Source organism: Lutjanus erythropterus, chromosome 15, assembly GCF_056507025.1.
Source record: "Lutjanus erythropterus isolate fLutEry1 chromosome 15, fLutEry1.hap2, whole genome shotgun sequence".
Lineage (NCBI taxonomy): Eukaryota > Metazoa > Chordata > Actinopteri > Lutjaniformes > Lutjanidae > Lutjanus > Lutjanus erythropterus.
Window position 1 is genome coordinate 35,275,441 of NC_139331.1, and position 24,149 is coordinate 35,299,589.

The following is a 24,149-nucleotide window of genomic DNA, read 5'->3' on the forward strand; positions in this document are numbered from 1 at the left end:
CTCTGTTTCTGTTCCACATGAGATCATGTGAAATCGTGTCCTGAGAAATCTCACAAGATCATGTTCCTTCTGATATAATAATACAGTGCCTGGCTGTGACGTAGAAACTTCTGTGTAAAATGGTATTTGATAAATAATTAATAATCAGTGTGTTATCATGAACAGCTGCAAAAATGTTTGTGAATGTTGTCAAAAAATTGAAATCGGCAGGTCAGACCCTTAAAAAATCGGAATCGGACAAGAAAATTGGAATTGGTGCATCTCGACAGTCTATTCCTCTAACTCACTATTTGGACTGCAGTACTCATTTTTGCGTGCACTATGGCTACATACTGCTCCTTTAATTTTAAAAAGGCTCAGTCATTTCCTGTTGTTTTCATAAAACAAAAAGGAGGAAATAGTGTTTTAATTTAGGACTATTTGTGTGGGACTGAGCTAAAAAAAAACTACATTGTGTGTGTGTTCATGGTATTGAAGGAACATGTCAGTCAGTGCAACAGTGTGTCTCATTGATGTGTTTTTAATCGTTTTTAGACAACAACAGATACACAATATTTGTTAGTTGATACAGTCAGTGTTGGTTTTGGTCTTTAGAATTAAAAATAAAGTAAGAGCAGTCTTATTGTTTAACTCACTTTGAAGAATATAGTCTTTTGTCAGTAGGATGTAGTCTGTGTATTAATTTTTATAACACCCAACCACAGCACATGGCTCTGTAGATGCTGGTCTGTTGTTCTAAGCAACTTTGGTCATACTGAGAAGTGGAAATCAAACCTCTGACCGTATCCTGCCCTTTGCTTCTGGAGTGTCTTATCTGTCCGAGGAGGTGAGAAGGCCACCTATCTTCCACATGTAGATGGAAAACAAGGGAAACTCATTTGACAACAGAAAGACGCGCTGTTCCAAGTGACCCAGGAAGCCCGTCTGCTCCGACCCCACCTCCACCTCCACCCTGCACGGTACCTTTGACTTCCGCAGGAGCTCCTCCACGATCCAGAACAGGTGGAACGAGTTTTGATACTCGTCCATGGGAAACTTGTCAAGCGCTGAGTTCTCCTGCCCCTGGAAAGGAACATCAGTGTTAGGATTGTGTAGTCCATCGATAACCAACTTAAACACACAACACTGTTACATGATGCAGTTCATTGTTGAATGATGACAAGCAGGGAAGGTCAAACTGTGCACTTTTGACAATCAGTTGGGATGGATTAAAGATTTGATGTCTCTCCAACCTCCAAAAGTCTTTTAAACTATAAAGCAAGTCACAGTTGATATAAAATAAAGCATTATTGATCAAGCTCAGATATCCCATGAAGGAAACTGATTCAGACACAGCTCTCACTGTGGGTTTAGAAAGACTGAACGGCTTGCCTTGTACCAATGACCTTGGCACTACATGTTACCCTGGAGGAAAGTCGCAGTTGTTTAAGGCATGATGGCAATAAAACAGACAATCATTGAGTGGCTTCTTTGCTAAAGTGAGAGTTTGTTTGGTTGCACTGTAAACAGATACATCGGCTGCAGTGTCCTGACCTCTTTTGCTTCTCAACCATCTCACGTTTTATATCCACTCCACTGACATCTTCCCACTGCATCCATCCATCCAACTTCTTCCACCTATCTACCGTCCCTCTCCCCAACAATGTCTTCCAGCACCACCTAGTGGGTCCCAAGGCATTCTGGGATACTCTACTCACTCTGGCTGCACCTTGAGATCCTGTCCATGAAGATCTCAAGCAGGACGGGAGACAAGGGGCAACCTTAGCGGAGTCCACTGAAAATGTGCCAGGATGCAACTCATTGTCCTCTGACAGATGTGGGCAAGGTTGTCCTGGACTCTTCTTTCTCCACGGAGGAGATGTCAGTTGAGTTCAGGAATCGATCAAAGTGTTCCTTCCTCTGCCTGACTTCAGGATCGAGGTCAGAAGCTGTCGACCTTCATGACGTATCTGCAGGTTTACCCGAAGTGCCTTGGGACCAAAGATAAGTCCTTTTTCATGCCCTCCTCAAACTCCTCACAAACCTTAAGTTTTATTTCTGCAACAAACGTTGAGGACCTTACTGCCTGCTTATAGTTTAAACCCCTGTCATACGTATTTCAAAGGCATTTACAGGCTATTTTTAAATTCAAATTAATTTCTGAACAAATCATTAAGTGATATTATTTGGAAGCCTCATGGGCTGAAGACGTTGGGTACTAATTAAGTCCAGGCTAGACTTTTGACATATTTTGACAAATTAAACAACAAAAACATTAGAAATTGGTATAAATGAATTATTGACAATTCAAATGAGAGCTTGCACTTTAATTTTAACTAAAAAAAAATAATTAAAAACTTAAATTGGGGCAGCATATATTAAAAATGTCTGAAAAGCAGATTCAGTGGTGGCTCCCTCAATAGGCACTTTGACCCTCTTGTTGAAGTTTCTTGTTCGAGTGGCTGACAACAGCATAACCCAGACAAGGCGTCGTCACTGTCTGTGACAGAATATAACTTTTTTCTAATGTCATTATTTTCTACATGTGAGCACAGGATCTCCTGGGCAGATTTCTGGCACAAGAACTTGAAAGGTGAAACCCTTTACATCTACTTTCATTTACAACGTAGTCCCCTGGAATAACCAAACCTAAAAGGAGGGAGACCTCATCTTGACAGCTTCTTTCATCTTCCGTGTTGACTAACGGTATCTTGGCTTACTGCCATTAGCCTACAGCCTCCTGGCCACATCTCTGAGCAGCAGCAGCCTCCACAATGGCAGCTTTTAACTCTAAAATGTTGGATTTGTCAAAACTTCCTACCACATCCTGGGGTTCAATCAACACAGATACCTTCACTACTTGTGGATATAATGCTGCCAAGATGTGGACAGAAGAAGTCCTTTAAATTACATGAATTCCTAGTTATTTCTTATTTCTTTGCCAAAGCAGAAAAAAGTGAAGACGCATCATTACTCAAACAAACCAACACAGAGTAATCCGTCAATGCTGATAGATTAATAGATGACGCTGTGACATCCTGAAAATACTTGAACACACTATTTAACAACAGATGACAGCACAGAAATATGAGGCACAAGGTGTGATTGTTTTCAGAACACACACCAAGTCAAGTTCAAGGCATACAATACACAAAACACTGCAAACCAAATGTTAATTATTCAAACAAACAGAAGCTGCTGGATTCCTTCCAGGCTATAATCTCAGAGTGCCTTTGTAAAAGTGTGTGTGTGTGTGTGTGTGTGTGTGTGTGTGTGCTGGGTTTTTAGCGTTTGAAAGTTTCTGTGTGTGTACACCTTTGTGTGTGTGAGAGATGCCACAGAGAAAAACAACCGCCAGATGGCTGTCAGGTATTCCTCCAGGCTTAAGCTTTCAGAGAGCTGACAAAATGTGACAACAACACCCTTTAACCCCTTACAAACACACACACACAAACACACCAATTAGACCCCATCAGGATCGGGTCACTCAGCACTTTGCTCCAGAGAGATAAAACACCATTTTTCTTGATATCTCACAATAATTTTTTTTCTATTTCGCCTGCTGTTAGATAACAGGTTATTTAAGACAGAACTCTCCTGCTGACACAACAATGATTAAAGACTAGAAAATGTTCAAAATCAATATATCATTTTACTCGCTCTTTGCACAAAATTAGTGCAGTGATTCCCAAACTGAAGGATGCGGAGTCACTGCAAGGGGGGCGCTGAAGACCAGGAAAGACAAAGAATGAAACAAAGTTGAATGAATATGACCTATGTAGGGGAAATAAACAAGTTGAGTTTGCTAATTGACTGAATGTAGTCAATATGGTGCTTTTCATCTACTAGAACACCTAAAGAAGGGTGACAGCTACACAGTCAATATTTACCGTTGCTTTATCTCTACAGTAACAATTGGAAATTCAGTTATGCTTGGTGGTGATGGCTCCGCTCTTAGGATGCAATGCTAAGCATGCAGCATGCAAAGCCAAAATAGGGAGTGCAATGCAACCAATTTGCAGCCGTTGACATCTCAGAATTAACTGATTTAATCAAAATGAAATTTCATGAGACTGAAACACACTGGTATCATCTGCAAATAAGATGACAAATACAGGTTTAGGGAAACAAAGGCTAAAATCATTTATATACACCTGGAGAAAGAAGTGTGGGGGTTGGATTACAGAGCAGTGGACAGTGAGACGATCAAGAATGCTCACAGCATCTTTCAGCAGTCAGATCAGCTGAACGCACTGCTGCAGACCACCCCAGGAGAGGAGGAGAGCAGCTGAGACTAAAGGCTGCTCCTGGCTTATATTCAAATATTTTATCAAGAGTGGAGTCCAGTGTGCACACTTCATGAGTAGATTTTCAAATACTGGGATTAAATATATAATACAAATGTAATATTTCCTAAAGATAATCAGTAAAAATATACAAAATTAATATAGATACCATTTTCTTTAAGGACTGCTCCTGGCTAATGTCCACTCAGGAAAATGAAACAGACAGAAGGGGACGGACGGACAGACAGCTGACAGGATGCAGCAGGTAAGACTCTGATAGGACAAGGGAGGAAGACTGTGTTTACATCGATGCTGCTTCATGCACAAACAGAATTAAAAACCTTTTTCACAGGACATCGGTTTGGTTTAGGTGAGCAGTGGCAGCTGCAGTATGCATGGAGGAGAACTCATCCGTAATTATAAATGTTCTGCATTAATATCAATATAATCCAAGTCTCAAAATTAACAAACTGTGATGGAAAACAGAAAAGGGAAATAGACGCAGAGATCAGACTCTCAGTGTGCTGCTTGCAGGATGCACATTTTTACTTTTCTGACTGTAATTTTCAGATCACAGATGACAAAAAATATATTTTTTTACTTCCAGTAAGAGCTGTGTGGCAACTGGGCAGATATTCCCAATATTTATATGTGTATGTCTGCACAGCTGATGGTACTGAAAAGCAGAAAGCTTGCTATAAGATAAACTGTCTGCTGCGTCATCCATCTTTGAATATTAGTTTATTGATTGAAAGACCCGCTCTGTAGGACCTCATAAATTTGAGTCATACTGACATACTGTATATTCAGTCATTGAAAAGTGACTTAGATCCTCTTCTCTGTTGGGCCTATTTTAAAAACATTTAAAACCAACAAAACGGACCAAAACATAAAATGAAGTGAAACTGAAAATATGGTTTGATACATTTGATAATATCAGCTGATATATTGGGAGAAATGACTCAACAGCAATGAACAGATAAACTGTGTGCGTCTCGGACTGATGGACAACCAGTAGAAAATTCAGACATTATCAAAACCTCTCTATCTTGTGATTTTTGAAAACATGCAGAATGATAGTGAACAGAAAACCCTCCATTCTCAATCAAGGACACACATAATTTTAACAGCTGTGCAGGACAAACACTGAGGCAAAAAAAAGAGAAATATGAGGAGGCACAGAACCTCCTCAGACACTGTGCTTCAAAATACAGCCTGACCACAGGAAATGAGAAAGTCCCACAAAACGCTCTCAACACCTTTTACCACAGCCCCAGAAATGAGGAGCTCATTTTAACCTGAAATTGTCTGGTTCGACTCTGACGCGACAAACTACACAGCTAATTATTCTGATTTGTTTTGTATGAAGCAATATCTGGTGCAATGATGCAGAAAGCCAGAGGGACAATTATTTACTTTTATATGTGATCTTTGTGGCTGCAAACCATCACCTCTCCAAACAGCGCTGTGCCATCACTTTCATTTGACACTAACGTGCAACAGCATTCAGCAGAGGTGGTTTATTCCAGTTAGACTGGTAAGAAGGAGCCCGAAATATTCTCACTTTCATCTCCAGCCTGTCACACACTCACATGGCCAGAGAATTTATGAATCCATGAGAGTGAGAGTCGATGGAGCAAAAATCAATAACTGGAATGAAAATCTAGTGGGAGCTGTGATGGAGCATCTGTGAAGAACATAGACCAACAGAACAAGCGCTCGTCCAGCCGAGGGAGGGAGCTGACAGGAACGCTCCCCCGAGATAAAAAAGCTCAACACAACAGCGGAGCTGCTGGAACCCGCTTTAGAGATCCTCGTCACATTACATGAGGTCTCACTGCCTGAACATGGAGCACAAAACCAAGCTCAGAGAACAGATGAACACAACTGTACATCTATTGATTCAGCAGCCCTCTGATACACTATCAACACTGTGACACAATGGCTGTTTACTGCATTGCACTTTTATGGGATTGTAAGTAATAAAAGTGACTAAATCACAATCTGATAAACGAAAATGTCCATCGGAGATTTAATTTTATACCAAGATGAAACAAAGAAATTAATAAAACAAGGATTGTGACTGATGACGCCATTTCTTTTGGCACAGGAATCAACACAAAAACATTCATTGTGAAATCTTTCTGTGCACATTTCACTCTCACTCTGTATTTTTTGATAAAAGACAAGTCAAGACTGATGAAGGAACAGCGCTTTCAAATATGACGAGTGAACAGCTACCAACCAGTGGGTCAAAAATGCTTCCAATTTAAAAAATAAATAAACTAATACAATGAAATCTCATTATTTTGATTAGTTCCTCTAAGGCTGAATGATTCTTATTTTGCAATTGTGACATGATTTGTGATATTAGAAGTAATTATAATTGTTACATAATTTTTCTTATTGAGACTGAAAAGTTTTTTTTGACACATTCTGTCTTTAATAAATATTGCGATTTTGATAAAATTAATTTAAGATTAATTGTGCAGCCCTAAGTCTCTCGATTAATCGATTAAGAGTTGTTTGTCTATTAAATGTCAGAAAATGGTGAGAAATGTTGATCAGTGTTTCTCAAAGTCCAAGAAAACGTCCTCAAACGTCTTTCAATACACCAATATGGTAAAGTCTGCACAAAAGTACTGGTGTTAAAAAGTCTTTACTTTTTTGTTGAAATTTTCAACAGAGGTTGCAGCCAATAATAAGAGTCGGCACAAACCACATATCTGACAAAACATCCAGTCAAACAACAAAGTGAAAAGACATCCATTTCTTCCACACAGAATAAATAAAATTGCAGTTTCTTTATCAGATTTGCTTCTTTTAGCAAATCTGATAAAGAAACTGCAATTTTATTTATTCTGTGCGGAAGAAATTTATTTATCTGGTCTGATGGCAAAAATATACCGTCACATTCCTGTCTGCACGTCCAACAAAAACAATTTGAAATCAATGGTTAAAAAATGGAGTTCAGATGAGCTTTTGATAAGTAGTGTAATACCTACTGTGTCTGTCTATTCTGTTTCCATGCCATTGGAAATCAATGTTGCTTGTATGAAGGAAAAAAGAAACAATGCAGATTGACAGACTCATCAAGAGAGCGGAGCAAAAATCAAAAGGTCTCAGACTGCTTCTTGATAAAAAAAAAAAGATGTTACAGGTGCCACATTTTATTGAATTGTCTCTCTATCAGTGGATGGTCGTGTTTCCCACAGAGGGTCAGACATTAAAATCACCTCAGGAGAAATCCCTCTTTAACAATCCACCAGGATGTTTGATGAGGAAAGCATCCAGCCTGACTAAATCTAAATAAATCACCATGTGGGTCAAACTGCACAACCGGCCATGTTTGGAGCAAAGTGAGAAATAATTATGCTGAGTAGACAAAGCAGATACAAAACAGAAACAGCAGTTTTCACAAACGTTCATTCAGCACAAGAAATATAATGACTAAGAGTACATTTTTTGGAGAAAAACATCAAGTTTCTTGCAACATCAAACAAATAGATATGGAATGAAAATGGGATAAAGTCTGGGATACAACTACTTTTCCAGAGAGGTGACACATGTCTAAACTGGTAAATAAAAAAACAAAAACAGCTGGACAGTGGCGTATCATGATGTGTAAAATATACACATTTTTTCTACTGTTTTTAATTTAGACAAAGATAAGCCAGACTTCTCAATTGTTACATATATTTTTAAGCACAAGACGCTGCACAAGAACTTTATCCAAATAAAATGATCTTTTAAACTTTCTCTAGTTGAGAGAACCCAAAAAAAAGACTACAGTAATCCACAGGCAGGCAGCCGAGGTGTTGGAAGTACATCAAGACTCACAACCACACAACAAAACACACACAAAACAGTTCACTGGACTTGAGAAGCTGTGTTTGTACTGCATGCTAACATGCTCATCATGAAAATGTTAACATCCTGATGTTTAGTATGTTGAAGGTTTACCATGTCCAACAATTTTATTTAGGCTGTTACAAATGCAAACGTCTGTCTATGTAATCTGTGTGAATTAAATATGTTTATAATTAATTGTAACTTGAGCAGCAACTGTAAACTGTTTATGACAGCAAAGTCGCTATATAAACTCAATATCTCACTGGAATCAAATCTAAAATTTGAATTTAAAAAAGTCTGATGCATGACACTTCTTTCCTGCGTTTAAAGAAAAAACATAATCCTGCCATCAAAAAAGCTGAGTGAAGTTTATAAAGATTGAAGAAGAGAGACATCAGTCAGTACCTTCATCCTGTCCTCTGATGCTCAGGTGATTCACTGCAGTAAGTTTTAAATAATTAAACAAACTAAACTTAAAGCTAAGTTTGACAACATACAGACAGCTTATGTTTTGGCTTGTTTCAATTCTCTGCCATACACTTCGCTCCGTGTGTGTGTGTGTGTGTGTGTGTGTGTGTGTGTGTGTGTGTGAGTGCGGGCTGTGCTGCCACCGCATGATAACACTCTCTTTGGGGGGTGTTTTCATTTTCATCCCTGGCTTCCCACTTGTGATGAAAAAGAGGAGCAGAAGAAATCCAAGGCACGTTGGTTTCCAATGATCGATTTATCTGCGTGTCTCTTTGGAAGGCATGAAACGGACGAGGAAATAGTGCAATTTGACTGAGGAAAAAAACTTTGTCAATCTCTGTGTAACGGAAGATCGCAGACACATTCTAATCCTTCACAATCTGATATTGTCATGTCACACACCCCTAATCAAGATTATCTTGATTTTCAGCATCAAAACCAGGGCTGAACGATTTTCAAAAAATATCTAATTCCAATTATTTTTGACTGATATTGCAATTTCAATAGAATTTGAGACATCAGAAGTAAAGATGAATTGTTAAAATGAATTCTGTGTGATTTTTTTTTTTTTTTTTTTTTTTTTGCATGAATCTGTACCAAATGAAGATTTTTTTTTTAAGTCTGCAGAATCTGATTTGTAGGACAGGACATCTCTGCCTCACCACAGTCATTCATTTAAAAGTTTTTTGGCGCACACTTTGCCTTTAGCAAAAAGAAAGCCATACTGGGATTTTCATAAAATTTCGATTAACTGTGTAGCCTTTATGAAAACTAACCTGATCTGCACATTGGGAGTTTTTAAATTCCCCAAATCAACATTTGATCTGGGTAGGATTGGATTATCAAATCCAAAGTTTGTACGATCAGGATCACAATGTCCTGGTTTTGAAATATCCAATTTGAGATTAAATCCTACTGGGAAAATTCTGATCAAGATTAAAAGTTTTGAAATTCAGGTCCCTGATGATTATAAACTAATGAAAATGTACTGATGAATATTATGTTCTATTTCTCCTTCCTCCTAAAAGTTACACCTTTAATATGTAAATTTATTTGTAGAGTTTAACTTTCAATGAAAACCTGTCTGCAGTGTCATTGCTGAGTGGGATGCATGTATGAAAGCTTTTATATTCTGGCAGTAATGGTGGCCAAAGAACAACAGATCTGAACATGAGGAACAGAAGATAAACAGAACACAATGAAATGGACAGACAGATCTGGAGATGAGAACATTAGAAGAAGTGATAGATGGCCCATCTGGATGTATCCCTACCAGACTCCTGTTCTAAGCGAGAGGATGAAAACAGCAGGACAGACTGATTGAGCTGTCTGTTGGCTCGTTAGCGCTCCTCGGGGATCAGACGGGCCGCAGGCTGACACCGACAGGATTTGCTGCTGCCTTTTAATAATTCTGATAAACTACCCTCTCCCTCCACGCCAGTTACAGGACAGCTCCTCACTTCCTGGCCAAACCGCAAAGTCAAAATGAACTCTATCCTCCTCGCAGTGATTGACGTGAGCTCGGGATGTGAGGGTTCAGGTGAGGCTGAAGGTGGACGGGAATGTTATCGACTTTCCAGGTGAGCGGGACGGTGAGTTCTGACATTGAAGCTTATATCAACAGGATACTGTCGGTGAATATCTGCAGGAGGTTACACCTGTAACACAGAGGCTCGCGCCCTTCAACTGTGACCTCAAAAGGTGATAATTAGCTACCCCGAGAATCAGTTCGTTAGAAACAAACACAATAATCTCTGTTTGTGAGGTGTAACATGATCACAGCTGCTGTTTTAAGCACCCAGTTTGGATTTTAAGTTTTTAGTTTTTTGCCATTTTACAAACATGACCTTGACTGTTATTGTTGCATGCCTCGTATACTTCAGCCCAAATATGACAATAAATTAATCCTTTACAACTGTCAAAACAAGAAAAAAGAGAGTGACTGTTGAACTAACACAACTCCATCCCTCCATCCATCTTCAACCGCTTCAACCAGGTCGTGACTGGCTTCATTAACCAGCTCTGACTGGGGGGATATAATCCCTCCACTCAGTCCTCGATCTGTCCTGTGACCTCCTCCCAGCTGGACACGCCTGGAACACCTCCTTAGGGAGGCAACCTGGTGGCATCCTTGCACCTCAGCTGGCTCCTTCCTACGCAAAGGAGCAGTGGCTCTACTCTGAGCCCCTCATGGGTGACTGAGCTTCTCATCCGATCCCTAAAGGAGATGCCAGCCGCCCTCCTGAGAAAACCCATTTCAGCCACTTGCATCCGCGATCTCATGTTTTCCATCGTGACCCACCCGTCAAGACCACAGGTGAGAGTAGGAACGAAGATCGACTGGTAGATCAAGAGCTTTGCCTTTTGGCTCAGCTCTCTTTTCGTCACAATGACCATAATACCGCTCCTGCTGCTCCAATTCTCCAGTCCATCTCACGCTCCATTTTCCCATTACTTGAGAACAAAACCCGGGGATACTTAAAGCTCCTCTCACTCAGCACGTATGCCGCGATGGCCCACCCAGAGCTGCTGCTGCTAGCACTGCTAACGTTAGCCTCACTGTGTAGGCTCCAGATAAAGGATGTCGTTTACCCCCCTAGACTCTGTGATCCTTTTCAGTCTGAAAAGTTGAAGCATTTAATGAGTTGTTGTCATGTTTTGTAGGTTGATGTGCAGTGTTGGTATTGCACAGCGCAGAGTGTCTCACAGTTCAGCAGCATTTAAAATACGATTTGGTGACTGTAGACTGTGATTAATGGCTTCAAATGACTCTTAATACACACAGAATTCTTTTGGATGAGGTTTAACATAATCATTTTATAAATTGTGCTCAATTTTACCTGCTTTCTGTTTTTCCCCCACCATTAGACTAGTCGACTAGTCTAAATTAAAATTTGCATTTAGCCGTCCTTTGTTTAGTTGTTGAGTCGGGGGTTATAACCATTTTCTCAACAATAAGTGAGGTCAGATTGTGAAAGTTTTCTCCATCTCTACACAGTCCTCCAGATTTAACTGTCATTACTCTCATTACTGTGGATTTAAGGCAGAAATGAGATGTGATGCAACAGTTTCGAGACAGTGTAGAAATAATAAGCAGCTGAACATTTTATAGTTTGGGGGCTCCTTGTAGAAAAAAAACTGTCTCACAAAGAATACCTGCATGAGAACCCTGTTAATGACCACTGGTGGGATTTGGAAATGTGAAAGGGCTTTTTTTTTTTGCACTGAGGAAGACGAGGACCTGGACTGTGGTGAGGAGACTACTGTGGGATCTGTATGCAGCGAGGGAGCCTGAAGCACCATGACCCAGATAACATCAGCTGCACTGAGATTATAAAGCTGTGCCCTGAATGGGATTTAATCGTCCATTTGATTGGACCCACAGCTCGTTACTGTTCTGACTGGGTCACAGGCAGCAGGCGGGAGGACGACAGACGGACAGGACTGAAAGTTTCTCGAGTGGAGGAAAATACAAAGAATGAAGACAGATTAGAAGACAAGTGTTTGACAAAATACTCCAAGAAGAGGATTTTAGCTTCAACTAACTAAATCACTGTTGAAAACAAGGCTGCAATTAACAAGGATTTTCATTTTGTTATTCTGCAGACTATTTTATGTTTCCTGTGTTTTGCTGAAGATTTTGTGACGTATGTTTGCCTGTCATCTGTCTGAGGGCTGCAACTAACAATTATTTTTATTATCGATTAATCCGTTGATCACTTTCTCCCTTAATAAATTAGTTGTTTGGTCCACACATCGGTGAAAAATATTGATCAGTGTTTCCCAAATACCAGGATGACATCCACAAACGTCTTGTTTTATCCACAACCCAAGGACATCCAATTGTTTGGCATTTTTCAGCACTTTCTGACATTTTATAGACCAGTCAGTGTTTCCTAAAGCCCAAGGTGACGTCCTCAAATGTCTTGTTTGGCTCACAGCCTGAAGATATTCAGTTTACTGGCATAAGAGGGTAAAGAAACCAAAAAATAATCATGTTTAAGACGCTGAAATCAGAGATCCTTGACTTTTTTCCTTTAAAAAATGACTCGAAATGACAATGACAATAGTTGCCAATTAATTTAATGATCAATTGATCAATATAAAGCAAACACCTTTCTTTATAATTGCAATGTAAGACCAAAACTGACTGGATCAAATGTATCAAATCAAATATATATTTTCTATTCTTGAAGGCTCCTTCAAGAGGAGCACCTGTAATGTCTGCAATTTCCCCATGGGGATCAATAAAGTATTTCTGATTCTGATTTCTGATTCTGAAAAGGTCCTAAATCAACTCTACCAACAAACTGTCTGTGACTATATTTTTATATTAGGGATGCATAAAAATCAAACTTTTATAAAAATTGTACTATGGCTTTAGGAAATTTTCAAATCGCAAGAGGTGCAATAAGGCAAAATGTATCAAAAAACTTTTAAATAAATGAATGTCGTCTACAAATCTGCAGACTCTACAGACTTTAAAAAAACATCTTCATCTGGTACAGATTCTTGCAAAAAAAAAAAGTCCACAATGTTGTCATTTTAACATGTTTTTCAATTCAAATTTCCAAATCATATTCCAATTGCAAAATCAGTCAAAATAATCACATTTACATATTTTTTCAAAATCGTCAAGCCCTACTTTATAGTGTTGCTGAACTCTGATTAGTGCTTGGAAATAAATGACATCACCTGTCACCTGTGTGCTTGGTGGGGGGTCCGATCTTTGCGTAATTGTCACATAGTGCCCAGTGAATATTGAGTAGTATTTTGGTTTGAAATTCTCATCCCTACTTCAAACCAGCAAGAAAAGAAAGGACAAAAACACAAACACAACAGTTAAAAGAAAAGTGTTCCATCAGTCATAAAAAGAAACTGACTGACAAAATCTCTTTTGAGGGTCTTTACATTTATCGATAATCTCATCAGCAGCCAGTGTGTGCTGTTAAGTTTTGTGTTTTTGTCATGATCTGTCGGCCTGTTCCCCTTCACATAACAAACACATTTTGGACATTTTTCTCTGTTTATGGACTGGGTACAGATGATTTGACCTCTTCGGCTCTCTGAGCTGCTTTGTGCAGCTGTGAAAAAAGTCTCATATCAAAGTGCTAATTGCCAGAACTCTTTTACAGCTGATAAATGCTGCTAATTAGCTTTCAACCTTCTGTGACTCACCGCTTTACCGCCGTTTGTAATTCTGATGAAGTCACTCTAGAGTGAAAGTCAATAGGTTACTTTTTTCAAAGGACTGTTGCTTTATTTTATCTATATTATATATCTGATTTGAAGAGGAAAAGGCCGAACAGAAATGGAGGGTGACAAATTGTCAGGGGAATAAGATGGGTATAGAAAATATATAGAACATGAGAGACTTCAAGGTAAATGGAAGGAAGATGGTTGTGAAAGAAAAGAGCAAAAGAGCCTCATAGAGAGGGAGAGAAAAGAAAAAAATCTGACAGTAAGAGATTGATAAAATAAAAAAGAGAGAAAGAACAGAGAGACAAACGGAGAGTGGAGAGAGCGACGGAGAAGCTGACAAAGAGTAATAATGAAGCTGTGCTCGGCTGGGAGTGTGAAGGGCAGTAATTTACTGATCAAGGACAGAGATTGATTTGTCACCAGAGTGGAAAAGAAAGCCCACAGCGTGAGTGAGAAGCTTCAGCCTTCCCTCTACAGCCGCTCTGTCAGCTGGTCGACACCGTGTTACCGTGTGAACGCACCGAGGCTCAGCCCGTACTGACCCCGAACACAACTCCACTCAGAGGCTGCCCACAACAACTGGCAGCTCCAGTTTGATGTCCCAACACGGCCACTTCTCCAGTCTAAGTCAACAGGGACACTCCTATCTTCTAGTAGTTTTAATTCTCTGTTGCTTATTATTGCTGTTGCATTTTCAGAAATGCTTTGCTTTGGTGCAGAAACCAGTTTGAAAGCTGTGATTGTTTCTCGAGCCAATAATGAAGATCACCATGAACTATTTCAAGGTTAATCTGTGAAATGTAAATATATGAAGCAAATAAATGATTGACATAAGTGATTTAACTACTCACTGAAAGGCGTCGCTACATCTGTGTCTCACAGGAAGGCCGGGTCCTGCCTAACCGAGCACAGGAATCAGATTTTATGATCCACATATTTGATTTGGCATACTGTAGGATTTTTACCCTGGATGTCCTTCCTGACAGAAGCCACCTCATTTATCTGGGCTCTGGCCCAGCAAGTATGAATTCATGGTCCGTCCTCAGTGGCCCGACTCAGGGTTCAGTGTCTTGAAGGAACCTGCGATCAGTACACGACCTGCTCTTCCTCCTGAGCCACACGAGGAAAGACTGTTGGCTCAACAATAAGGTTTACCCACCTGTCCTGGGTGTGTAAAATGCCACGTCAGGCAAGTAGTAAAAAAGAATGAAAAGAATGAAAAGAATGAAAATGGCAGAAAATGTTTTCAGCCTCTCAAATAGGGAGATTTCCTTATTTTTTTTTTTGGACGAATAGGACACGCCTTGTGCTTCTTCTTTGTTTTATATAAATATAATTATGGAAAATTCCTGATTTTATTATAATATCAGTCTCTGCGCCCTTTTGTTATTTTTCTCTCCAGTTTCTTGTCCGCCCTCAAGTTGCTAAACAAAAAGTGAAATTGTGTTTTTTTTTATATACAGGTGTCTTCTTCCAGCCGGCCTCAGCTTGTACAAGAAGATTCTACAAGACTGTTTCCCTGCAAAACTCCAGCATTTTTGGGTGAACTACCCCCCCCCCCCCCCCTCCTCCAGCACCATACTTGTATTGATGACAGAGAGAGTTTGGCCCTGTGGCCTCCTCATACAGGCCTGTTACACACAGCAGTGGTACCACTCTCCTGGTGTGGATCTCCTTTGAAGTGCAGCGTACAGATAATTCCTGGTGGTCCTTCACTGAAGTGAGTACAGCCACAGTGTGCTGCAGGCTCACATTCAACATGACCACACACACACCACCTTCTCCACCCGTTAGCCCTGAGCAGACAACAACTCCCAGGAATTGATTTTTTCCTCTTTTTTTTCCTTGCCTCTGTCTTGTAGACATGTCCTCTCTCAGTGTTTTATTTTTTTCCCCTGGGCGTCTCTTTGAAGGCGGTCCGCTGACAATCCACTGATTCGACCGACAGAAAATCGATCCAATCTCATCCAAGTCGGCGTTCTCTGAGCTCATATCTTGACATCTTGACTGCCCGAGGTGGTGGAGGAACACAGGTCTGTCTGCTTCACACACACACGCTGCAGGAAAAGTAGTGCATCTCCGTGTTTTCTGCAAGTTTATCTCAGCCTCAGCAACCCATGAAAGGTACAACAGGTCAGCTGATTATTTTCCTCTTTGTGAAATGGTTTTATGAAGCGGTGATGGTTTCAGAGACAAGGTCAGTTCTGTCACTGCTGATATGACAGAAGAGTTTCCCCAAAGACCAAACCACAATATTTAGTGTTCCAGCATCTGGAGAGAGCAGAAAGTTGACAAAAGAGCTTCAACTCTGACCCGACAACTCATAGTCCGTCTCCTCTGTTCTGTCCCCAAGCTATCATTGGTTCTCCTGCCCCCACCCGCCTCCAGGGGCCAGTTTCACAAAGACGTTCTGACTATGGCTGTGATCAAACCAGGTGGGTGTCCAGAATACCATCAGTGGGAATCCACAGCAAATAATCAAAGTTTTGGCCGGGGCATGTCAACATTCAACAAGCAGTTCTGCACCTCTGCTCTGTTCTTGGGTATTTATATTCTTATTTGTTATTAGGGCTGCAACCAAGGGTTACTTTCATTGTTGATTAATTGGTTGATTATTTTCATGATTAATCAATTTATAGTTGTTTGCCAAGGTGACGTCCTCAATGTCTTGTTTTGTGCAGTCAGAGGATGAAAAAAAACAGAAAATATTCACATTTAAGAGGCTGAAATCTTTGACTTTTCTTAACAAATTACTCAAACCAATGAATAGATTATTAAAGTAATTGTGGATTAACTTAATGACTGATGAATCGTTACAGCTCTATTTGATATTGAACAAACTTTCCAAAAGATTTAGCGTGTTGTATGCATGTTTGTAAGTAGGGCTGTAACGATTATTTTCATAGTCGATTAATTGATCAAACCTTTTCTCGGTTAATCGATTGATAGATGTTTGGTCTATAAAATGTCAGAAAATGATGGAAAAATGTCAATCAGAGTTTCCCAAAGCCTAAAATGATTACAGCAAATGTCTCGTTTTGTCCACAACCCAAAGATATTCAGTTTACTGTCAGAGAGGAGTAAAGCACCCAGAAAAGAGCTGAAATCAGAGATTTTCTCACTCTTTTCTTTTCAAAATATTCAAAACAATTAATAGATTATCAAAATAGTTGGCAATTAATTTAATAATTGATTAATCATTGCAGCTCTGTTTGTCCTTGAATTAAAAGTTCCAAAAGGTTTAGTGTGCTTTGTAAGTAGGGCTGCAACTAATGATTATTTTCAGAATTTTTCATACAAATTGGGTCAACTGTTTTTTGTTGCAGAAATCTCATGTGCTACACAGTTGACTTTTATTACATGTACAAAATTGTTCTTTTTCCAGTTCTGCTTTGTTACACCTGTTCTGAGCTGAGAGCAGCTCTTCTTTTCTGCTCCGTATTATTATTGATATAAAGTATATAAAATGCACCAGATAGTTTTCTTTGGAATTAAGACTGAACATTATATACCATCATCTATCAGCCATGCTATTGTTACCTGGAATAACAACAGACAGAAAAGATATTTTCTTTATAAACAGGAAAAAGAAATAATATGAAATTACAGGCAGTGCTGACACAGAAATGGAGGGAGATTCAAAGATTCCCAACATTATCGTCTACATGTGCAGCTTAAACTCATTTGTTTTACAGATAAAATCAGATTTAGGAAATACTTGATTACAGATTCAGGTAGTGACTGTTCATTCACCTGAATGAATGCAGATGGTGTTTAAAACCTATTTTGTATGTCTGCAGTGTGTTTGTGCATTTATGCATGACTTGAAGCATGTGAGTTTTGACAGCAGATCCACAGAGGCTCCAGGTTTGCGTTCATAAAGGGACTTTGATCAAACAGTCTCGTTTTCCGTCCCAGTTAGGCCGTTAATGAGAGCCGCGCGCTTTGAGGATAGAGGACGGCTTTGATCCTCAGCTAATTGTCTATCAGTTTCTCTGCATTTTCCCTTAATCTGATCGTTCTTCAAATCCGTCACACGTGTGGCAGCGGCGGACGGGGACGGAGCCGAGCTCACCTCACAGAGAGCTGGTCACCCATCGAGAATACATCTGTCATCAAGCAAGAAACCTGGTCTCATTGCTCATCTACGAACTCAAAACTACTGATTTTTAAAAGCCAATGTAGCCATGTCATGAATGCCAAACATGTCAAGAAAACCACCTTGGTACTGTATTCCCTGACGTAAAACTGGCCTCTATCCGTCAGGTGAAAATAAAAAGCGAAAAATAAATGTGGCATTTGGAAATAACAAGTCTGACTAACCAGATGCACACTGCAGGTATAAGTCCTGCCACTGGTCGCTGGCTCCAAGCGGCATTGCATCATCTGCGTCCCCGGGAAACAACAAAATACCTCCGAGCTGCAACCTACACGCTGAAAACGGCAAATTAGCATTTGGGACGCTAATGGTACAAATGTAAACAAGCTAACAGCTGTTACCAGTGATGCAGTCATTTTAATACCAAAGCTCACCTCCAGACTTGCAAATGTTCCGCCAAACCAAGTTCCTCCTCAACACTATTTTGCAGCAGCGCCGTCGCTGCATCCAGGGCTTTGTGACATTTGTGATGGGTTTAAAGAAATGCGAACATTTGCATGTGTGTAGTCAGACATTTCTCTAGTCTATGAAATAAGCAGTAGTCCTTTTATTTAGAGCTACAACAAAGAACTTTCATATTTTGTTGATCTTGGAAGACCCTGTGGACAAAAACTGTAGCATTTCTACTGTAAAACCACAAAATATTATGTCAAAATTAAAAATATCAGAATAACTAAACATTCTCCTCCTGCTTCTTCTTAACTATTACTCTGGATCTCTGGCTCTAAAATGTAATGTAAATTCAAGGACAAACCCACCCAGAGGCAGCCATTAAGAATAACTTAAAAGAAAGCCAATCATGTAGGAGTTTGTTGTGTTAACTTAAGTAGGTAATACAGAGGCATCAGTAATTAATTGAGACTGTTACATAACCAGTTAAAATTTCCTTGTAGTAGCTTTAAATAAATACAAAGTTATTTATTTATTGAACCATGTTGAAGTGGTGTGAAGATGAGTCAAACTCAAGTCACAAATTTGATGACTTTAGACTTGACTAAATCAAAAAAGACTTGCATCTTGACTTGGGCTTTAACACAAAGTTAAGTGTGAATCCATAAAAATCAATTTGTTTCCCTTCATTTGCTGAATCAACTCACATTAACATGATTCATTCTCAGCAGGTCAACACTTAATTCATCAGATCCACCTTGTTTGAACCTATCAGACAGAACCATGAAGAACTAACGTTACATTACTGACCTCCAGCTGGAAAAAATGTGACCAAATATCATTTTGGTTGCATAGAAAAAGTACAAGGTGGTCGACAGAAAATGAACTGCAGTATGAAAATTGATAGCAGACTGAAAATTAGAGACAGAAGCAAAAACTTTCCTTAATATTTGAAGTTGAAGAAGCACAAAGAACGGGAAGATGAGGCTCTGTTGTTAAAATGGCATTACATTTGGTGAAGAGCAAATCATGACTTGTTTAGGACTCAAAACTCAAAGTTTAGGACTTGGGACTTGGTTTTTCTGACTTGCATATCTTGAGTGAAAATACTTGAGGTGTTAGTTACTTTAAGATTTAACTCAATAACACTGATATGTAATAAAAGTAAGTAAGAATAAACAAAAAGTAAGCCAAACACATTTAATTCTCCTTTGCTGATATGATGTGTATTTAAAGTTGTTAAAGTACACCAGTGGACTGTGGGAATAAACTGAGAGAGAGTCTCTGTCTCTGCACAGTCATAGTTTGGATTCTAGTGCAGCTTTCTGCCAAAATTAATTTTGTTCTGGGCCAAACTCCTGCTCTTTAAATGTACTTGGCAATGATGCAGATTGGTCTAAATATTGGCTCAATTAATTCCACATTTTCTCCAGCAATGACGGCCAAAGTTTAGCCACTTTTCAGACTTAACACAGCTGACAAACACAGCGTGCACGTCTCCACACAGCGCTCAGGATGAGATAAGTTAGCTCTGAGCGGATTTGTAGGCCAGTCAGATAGTAGCTCAACCTAAAATGCCAAAGCCATTATGACTACGACTGTGAAGCGCTGGTAGCCATTACTCATGTTGCCTGAGAACGCTATGGCTTGCATTTAACTGACATTAAATTATGCTTCTGTCCATTAAAAAAGTCAGTCAAGAGAGAAAAAAAGTCTAGTCTCACCGCCTGAGGTCTCGTCTGCAGAAATGAACCTTCGTCGCATGATAGAAAGGTCATGATTATATTTTATTTTCCACACATTCCTGCTCTCTAATTCAATAAAGTTCTACCATATATTTATCCTTCCTAATACAAAGCATGCATGCGATACCAAAGATAAAGACGAGTAGAGGATTATTTTAATGAAAGCTGAGACAGGCGAGCACAGTGGGAGGAAGACAATGACAGATAGAGACGAAGACAACAGGCAACTAGAGAGCCAAAGAATGCTAATTAATTAAGCCATCACCACAGATGCCACCAGAGCTTCCTGCTCACAAAAGATGTAAAAAGAAAAGTTCCCCAGAAAATGCCTGAAAAATACTAACATGACATGTAAGGAGATAATAACAAAGCTTTATATTTCCAATCCAATCCAATCCAACTTTATTTGTAAAGCACTTTATAAGCAACCGCAGTGGACCAAAGTGCTGTACAGAAATAAAATACAAGAAGAGATTAAATGACATAAAACAACTATACAATTTAAAGCAATAGAAAAATAAAATTAAAACAAATATATATATATATACATATACATACACACATACATATGCACATACATACAATACATTCAACATCTCACATGATGTTAAAAGCCAGGGAGAAGAGATGGGTTTTAAGATGTGATTTAAAAACAGGCAGCGAGGAGGCCTGTCTGATGTGGAGAGGCAGATCATTCCACAGTTTAGGAGCTGCTACAGCAAAGGCACGGTCACCTCTGAGCTTTCGCTTAGTTTTAGGTACACTCAGGAGCAGCTGATCAGCTGACCTGAGAGAGCGGAGGGGTGTATAAGGCTGCAGCAGTTCGGAGAGGTAGGGCGGGGCGAGACCATTTAGGGATTTAAAAGTAAATAAAAGAATTTTAAAATTGATCCTAAAATGGATGGGCAACCAGTGAAGTGAGGCTTTCAGTTTTCTACTCGCTGAGGTTTAATAATACACCTGCTGCTAACTGCTGAGAGGACTGATGTGCAGAGAGACAAACAGTCAGTCGGGATTTTAAAGGGCAGCTTGATTTGCAAACCTCAGCTATAGCCAAGTACAGCGCTGTTCATCTTCCATAGTACCCCACAGAGGTCAGCACATCAAGGGAAATGACACATGCACTACTCACACACTCATTATGTGTTTAAGAATAGGTAAGAACATTTATTTTTTATGTTGAGAGAAGGTAGCTCCTACATGAAACTGCTCACAACGAGATCTGTGGATATCTTGAGTAACCAGGTCATGCTTTCTGGTTTTGAGTATTTTTTGGTGCTTTGAGCTCCACAAGCCGAGTGCCATCTAGTTCCATTACATTGGAGAGAAGGCAGACATCTCTGCAGCTGATATCTCCAAAACTCTGCAACTCACACCAAAACTTTCTAGACAGACGAACAGCACTACAGACGAGAGGGAAAATACCTGCTTATTCTTCTTGTGAAGGGCTTCTTCAAAAACAATCCAAGGCACACTGTAAATTTGGTATAAAATTAAAATGCCTTTATTCTACATGTCGAAAAGAGTTAAAAATAGGAGGACAGTTCCCTGTCAAGGTGCAAGCCTATTTGTCAAACATCAAAGAAATTATATGTCATTTCTTATTTGATTCATTTTTATCTCTTTTTGCCATGTAACATAATGCATCTTAATTTTGTACAAACTTTACAGTGTGTCCTGAATTCTTTTTGAAGGAAACATGCAATGAGCCGTTCCCTAGAAGAATAAGCACAAAATACCTGAAGCATCCAAACGGCACCTGAATGTGACCAACAGAAAGACCTGGCAGCTCTTCCATTCTATTTCTCTTCAGGAGAAATATGTATTTTTGATTTTGGGCTACTGGGCAGTGCCTGGATTCTAGGGATGTCTGGAGAACTGACACTTTGTTACCAAGTTGATGCGAAAACATGAGGGTACTCTTTTGGTTTTTTTTATCGTACCAAAGGTACCAGAGGTGCAGTTCTTCCTGATTTTGTCTGACTCACCACAGCATCCACTATCTACATTTTCAAAGTCCCGTGGAAATAAACAACCACCGAGCTGTAACCTACACTCTGAAAAGTTCAAATTAGCGCCTGAGACACTAACAGTACGAACATAAACAAGCTAACAGCTGTTATCTTTTCTTTTTCAGTGATGTAGTCGCCTCCTGACGTGCAAATGTTCCACCAAAACAAGTTCCACCCCAACACTATTTTGCAGCAGCACCGTCGCTGCATCCTGGGCTTAGCTCCGCCTAAGATTTTTGCGATTAGTTTAAAGAACTGCAAACAGAGCAGGGTTTTTTTTTCCCCTTATAGTAGAATGCATATGTGTGGAGCCAGACCTTTCTCCAGAGTGCTGTGGAGAGACGTCTGGCTATGTGAGACGATCCTGATCTGACAGACACAGCATATACTGTACGCCTACAAGTGCTGTAGTCTGTTGTTAAATGCCCAATGAAGAAGAAAACGTGGTGGAACAATAACACCTACACATGTAAGACAGCGACACGTGCAGCTGCAGCCACAGCTCCGCCTCAACTGATCAAAAACAAAAGCAATAAATAGAGCTGTCAGTGGGAGAATATGTGTTTGAGGTGAATCATCAGGGATCAATATTAAATTCATACTAACCAGGATGAAAACGTGCCATCAAACCTCTAAGATGAACGGAGGAAACACTAACTGAGCAGCTCACAGACAGACATTCAGAGAATGAGTGAGTGAGTTTCACTTCATGTTAGCGTGACATTAATGTATGCAAACTGTCTACTTGTTATCCTGAAAAATTGGTTATCATTCATTTCTTCTGAGACAGCAGCACTGCTGGGTTGCCAGTTATGTTCCATGATGTTAGCAATAGCTAAACTCAAAAGGCTAACGTGACATAAACACAGTTTGTAGGCTACTGTCCTGTCACCAAAACTACAAAGTAAAATGTTTGCTTTTCATCATGTCAGTAATTTAAAGTACTGCTGCACTCTGAGTTGAACTTTCAGCAGCAGAAATCGCTGCACTTTTGCATCAATTTCCAGACATGGCAACGTGCTCCCCTGACAGTGTGTCAGGCACTGACACAAAAGCTAGAAGCTCAGAAGAGTTTCATCTCAAAGAAAAAGAAGAACGGCTGAATTTTATTCTTGTTTTGTTTTTTACCGTGGTGCTGAATTGGGTATTGAGAATTGTGGAAATTCACTGGTACTGATATTGAACACAACGTTTCTGGTATCATGACATCCTTCCTGGTTACCAAACTTAGATACCGACCGATTTGCTTCGATCCTGTGTATTGAAAAATGACTTGCTTGCACCAAGATCTAATAACGCTGGTAATTTGTCAACTAAAATCTCTGCAACACACTTGAGCCACACACACAATAGCGAATCAAAATGCTGATAATGTGTCAGACAATTATGTCAAAATACCACTGATGCAGTATCATTCCAACCAATTTCAACGGCTTATCACCAAAATGATCAGAGTTAAAAAAAGAAAAACAGAAGATGGTCTTTTGGATGCTTGAGAAGGAGATTATCCTCAAAGACTTCCTGCAGGATTGGTAATGCTGTCAACTGCTGCCATGAAGTAAAGTATCCAGCCAGTGCCAGAAGAAAAAGAGACGCAACACGGCCAAATTCAAGGGACAGTTCAACCAAAAATCCAAAATACATATTTTCTCCCTGGCCTGTAGTGCTATTTATCCATGTAGATTTTTGGAGATATCAGCTGCCTTCTAATAATAGAATGGAACTAGATGACATTCAGCTTGTGGCGCTCAAAGTACCGACAACCTCTTTGCAGAAATCAAGATCTGGTTATGATAATCCACAGACTTTGTTGTGAGCAGTTTCATGTAGAATCTACTTTCTTTGTAGTGGAGAAGAAAGTAGTTCCAGTACACTGAACTGCAGAAAGAAAGTAGTTCTGACAAATAAACATATCGCACAAGATTTTGACTGTTTTTGTACTGCTTCATGTAACTGCCAAGTCGCATGGGAATTATGTTTTGTACAATTTGCAACCTGAAACTAGTTGCATGAAAGTTTTACTGTGTAAAAACAGCCTAATGTTACACGTTGTAGA

The 24,149-nt window shown here is 39.6% G+C and overlaps 1 protein-coding gene across 1 annotated transcript in view; it reads right to left on the minus strand.

Moving 5' to 3' along the window:
• Positions 1-792: 792 nt before the first annotated feature.
• The window catches only part of mei4 (meiosis-specific, MEI4 homolog (S. cerevisiae)), a 71,526-nt gene continuing 48,169 nt past the window's right edge, over positions 793-24,149 (minus strand). The window contains exon 5 of the mRNA XM_084738178.1: positions 793-1,062. Within this exon, the coding sequence (XP_084594304.1) occupies positions 811-1,062 (252 nt within the window). The 3' untranslated portion in view covers positions 793-810. The remainder of the gene's footprint in view (positions 1,063-24,149) is intronic.